Source organism: Camelina sativa, unplaced genomic scaffold (assembly GCF_000633955.1).
Source record: "Camelina sativa cultivar DH55 unplaced genomic scaffold, Cs unpScaffold00940, whole genome shotgun sequence".
Classification (NCBI taxonomy): Eukaryota; Viridiplantae; Streptophyta; class Magnoliopsida; order Brassicales; family Brassicaceae; genus Camelina; species Camelina sativa.
Genome location: NW_010922065.1, coordinates 1 through 3818, shown reverse-complemented (window position 1 = coordinate 3818; position 3818 = coordinate 1). Strand labels below are relative to the sequence as shown.

General features: G+C 50.7%; 2 protein-coding genes across 2 annotated transcripts; both read right to left on the bottom strand.

Annotated features, from left to right (window-relative positions):
• Window positions 1–481: 481 nt before the first annotated feature.
• Window positions 482–1834, bottom strand: LOC104774001. Its single transcript, XM_019242802.1, has 2 exons — window positions 1749–1834; window positions 482–1662 (listed from the first exon to the last, which is right to left on the bottom strand). The coding sequence occupies exons 1-2, from the start codon at window positions 1794–1796 to the stop codon at window positions 775–777; spliced, it is 936 nt and encodes a 311-aa protein (XP_019098347.1). The 5' UTR covers window positions 1797–1834; the 3' UTR covers window positions 482–774.
• LOC109125037 lies at window positions 1801–3498 on the bottom strand. The gene is made up of 4 exons (XM_019242800.1): window positions 2619–3498; window positions 2382–2528; window positions 1927–2278; window positions 1801–1819 (listed from the first exon to the last, which is right to left on the bottom strand). The coding sequence occupies exons 1-4, from the start codon at window positions 3496–3498 to the stop codon at window positions 1801–1803; spliced, it is 1398 nt and encodes a 465-aa protein (XP_019098345.1).
• Between the last annotated feature and the right edge of the window lie 320 nt (window positions 3499–3818).

Genomic DNA, 3818 nt, shown 5'->3' with positions numbered 1-3818 from the left:
ACGTCGATACGATCGCGACAAGCTTCGATCTCCTCCCGCTCCTCGAACGGCCTCCGACCAAGGGTGTCAAGGTCGCCCTGCTCAAGTGTGGGAACTACCACTTCCGCACATAGATCTTCGCGCCGGGTACGCTCTTCCACCAACCGATCCCATCGCCACTTTGGGAAGAAGAGCCCTTCGTCGATCAGCGGTTCAAGACATTCCACAACCCCGTCAATACGACAGAAGTCGTAGTAACGTTCAAACGAACGACGGGTGGCAATGATGTAAGCCCTTAGCCGTTGAATGCGAGCGTCATAATAGACGAGTTCCGATTGAATCACCTCGTCAGACCTAACGCCGAGCTGTTTCCGCGCCCTGCGTAACCACGCTGACCTAGTTGTCACCGGCATCAGAGCAACTTTCTTCTTCCTAAAAAAAAAAGAAGATAAACAACAAACACAATGAACTCACCAAGATAGAAGTGCAGGAAAACACAGACTATTTATAGAACAGGGGCACAAGTTTCCAAACGGAAAGAGCATTAAATGAGATCAATAAATCCAATAAGCAACGCTTCGAAAATAAAGCATTAAATGAGACCCTCAATTAATGCCTCCAAAAGGACGAATAAAGTTTTCAAGGGAGCCGACCCCTATACACGGCGCATAAAGTACGAGGGAGCCGACCCCAAAACACGGCAAAAGAAAGAAAGTACGAGGGAGCCGACCCCAAAACACGGCAAAAGAAAGATAGTACGAGGGAGCCAACCCCTCAACACGGCGACAACCCTGATCACGAGACTAGACCAGCAACCGGAGACTCGCGCCCAGGAGTGGAAGGACGAGGTAACCCACCAGCAGAACAGTCCGGAACCTGCTCCTCGACTCCATGAGAAGGTTGGTCGGTGACTTGCGCCTCAACCCCATCCGAAGGACGGTCGTCAACCTGCTCCTGCTCGTCCAGTTCTTCGCCCCCGATCTCCCCACTCTCCGACCCTTCATCCCCGCCCTCATCAGTATGACCCTCCGTATTCCCGCTGATTGGGGAAGCGATCCAAGTCGGAATTGGGGGGAGAGGCCCGGCGAAAATCTGAGACAAGTCAAAATCAGCCTCGGAGATGTCTGGCAGATCAAACTCTTCAACCTCGTCCTTCAGCTGATTCATCACGGTCACGACCTGGCCCTTAAGCTCCTCATCAAGCAAGGAAATTCGACCCTCGGCGGCGAGCGTCTCCAGCATTTGAACGTTCCCAACAGCTTGGTTGTATTCGAGGAATTTCTCCCGCGACGCTTCAACCGCTTCGGCGTGGCTTTTGTGCTTCGCTAGGAGCCTCTGCACACGACCGGCCACCTCGTGAAAGGCATTGATTCGCTCATGGTGCCCATATTCATCACGCCGATCCCTGAGCCTTCTCGTCTCCGAGCTAAGGGTTAGCTTCAGACCATTGCAGGAAGCTTCGGACTCCTTAAGCTTCGTCGAAAGAGAATCCCGTTCTTTGATAAGCCCACTCCGGTGATGTTCGAGCTTGGCCACAAGGTCGCTAAGCCTCTGGTTGGACCGAACTGCCTCCCCCAATTGAGCCTCGAGGCGCTCAATCCTCTCATTCGACGCCCCTGAACGTTCCAGGTCTCGAACACGACGTTCGTAGCGGGTAGCCATGCGGTTAATACGCGCAATAAACTTTTTTAAAAAAAAAAAGAAGAGAAGAAAAGGATTAAAATACACTTAAGGAAGATCTGCGAAGCGAATTGATTTAACTAACGAACCTCAAAAGACGCTTGAGCAACTTCAGTGACAGCATCGGACTCTTTCATCCTTTCAACAGAAGAAAGACGACCTTCACCATAATGGATCTTTCGAAACAACTCGGCACAAGACTGCGAGTCAGATGGAAAGGGACGAGCTCCAGATGAATGGGCAAAATCCCAGCTGAAGTCGACCGACTTCGACTTCTTTAGCGAGACAGATGGCTCTTGTTCAGGGCCATCTTTCCTTTTCTGTGACCTTTGTGGAGGGTCGGCAATGCGACCAGGAGTCCCGTCCACCTTCCTCCTTGGGAGCGTCTCTTCAGGGCCAGTATGGCGGTTAGGCGGGGGAGACCTTTGACGCGTCCGCGAAGGATCATCCACAGCTCGACGAGGGGAAGCGGGGACCTTTTTGGACGATCCTGCAGCTGGGGGATCGGAACCTCGACGAACATCCTGTCGGGGAGCCGACCGAGACGACGGCTCTGGAGCTTGGCGATAGCGAGCGGATGCATTAGGAACGTTCAAATTCAGTTTCCCCATAGTCTCAGCTAAAATAAAAAAAAATATAATGGGGACAATATCAAAACAAAGCTCGCAACGTATATATGTACAACCAAAAAACAAAAAAAAAAAAAAGGAAGGAAATAGTACCCCTTGGTCTTCGGCTAGATGCTAACTTCCGCGGACGATCCTTTCTACCCTCGGTTCCCGGCCAAACGAATGGGCAGCGGAGCTTAATCGCGTCTATTTCAGCTCGGAAAGAAGAAGGGTATGGAAGCAAACACCTCGGAATAACAACTGAAAAAAAAAAAAAGAAGGGGGGGAGAGGTTTAAAAAAAAAAAACAAAGGAAGCAAGTGAAGATAACTAATCAAGAAGGGTCGGCTACCGGGTGAAGGGTTCCACCCAGAAAACCAAGGGATCGACGGATCCTCCATAACCCCCGCGGCAACTTCCAAAAAGAAATATGAGCCTTTCCAGTTATACGTTTTACCCTTGGCACCCTCGACGAGCGTCGTCTTCTTTCCCGAGGCTACGTAATAAAGCCCGGGAGTCTTCTCCCGACTCGACGGATTCAGACACGTCAACTCTTCAAAGTGATCACAAGTGAGCTTGACCCTTGCAGCCTCGGCCATGATCGAAAGACCGACAGCATTTCGAAAGGTCGCCGGGGCAAATTGGGAAATAGCCGCCTTTCGACGAGCAAAATACGTCATCAAAAAAGACGGAAGAGGAAAGGTGAGTCCGCACTCGGTGAAGTATTTCTCTGAAAGACAAATAAAACCGGAAGGTGCATCCCAGGGACGTTGAAAGGCGTTCGGAATCAAGATCTTCGGTTTCGTGTTCAGTTTCCTGGGACGATCCGCAACAACTGTCACATCAACTTTTAATTTCCCGATACGAAGTGCGTCAACTGCCGCATCAATTTTTATCGACGTCGCCGGCATATGATTGAAGAGATTCACGGTCGGCAAAGGGACGTCGTCCAAATTAGGAGAAGACAAGCCATCGTTCATAGGCTCGTCTATCAGGGAAGGAATCTTGAAAGTAAGCCCAGAAGAGCTAGGGACCGCAGATCCGGGAGCAAGACGACGCTTTATCTCTTCGAATTGAGCCGCGTCTGAATCCGTCGAAGACGAGTCAGAAGGTCTTGGAGAACGAGTTCGACGGCGAACAGACCTGGTAGAGCCGCTAGATTCAGAAGTCGTCGCTCGTCGAAGGTGACTTCCGGCAGAGGGATTGGACGACGCGGATCGAGGGGAATTCATAATAAAGGAAAAACGACGACACGCTAAAAGCAATATAACGACGAGATAGAAGAATGGAAAAATACCTGAATGACGGAAGCACCAAAAACACGAGAAGAAGATAACAAGGGACTTCGAGGAAGCGATATTTATAGGGGGGAAAAGAAGAATTCAGAAACGCCATCATTGCAGCACGCGCTTCATGACAATCCAACTTCCGGATTTCACGCGCTCCAAGCACCGAACGCGACGATTCGACCCTAAACGTCGGAAACTGCACCCTCACGCGCTATCCTCCCACGCGCAGTCCTTCGCCTAAAGACTACGAACTAGAGGCGAAG

Bases quoted from the DNA above. Each gene is read 5' to 3' on its own strand.
- LOC104774001 (XM_019242802.1), bottom strand. From the start codon at position 1,796: ATGAAAGAGTCCGATGCTGTCACTGAAGTTGCTCAAGCGTCTTTTGAG. The intron at 1,663-1,748 runs GTTCGTTAGTTA...TTTTTAAAAAAG, and splicing joins TTGCTCAAGCGTCTTTTGAG to TTTATTGCGCGTATTAACCG.
- LOC109125037 (XM_019242800.1), bottom strand. From the start codon at position 3,498: ATGAATTCCCCTCGATCCGCGTCGTCCAATCCCTCTGCCGGAAGTCAC. The intron at 2,529-2,618 runs GTAGCCGACCCT...TTTTTTTTTCAG, and splicing joins TGGGTGGAACCCTTCACCCG to TTGTTATTCCGAGGTGTTTG. The intron at 2,279-2,381 runs GTACTATTTCCT...TTTTTATTTTAG, and splicing joins ATCTAGCCGAAGACCAAGGG to CTGAGACTATGGGGAAACTG.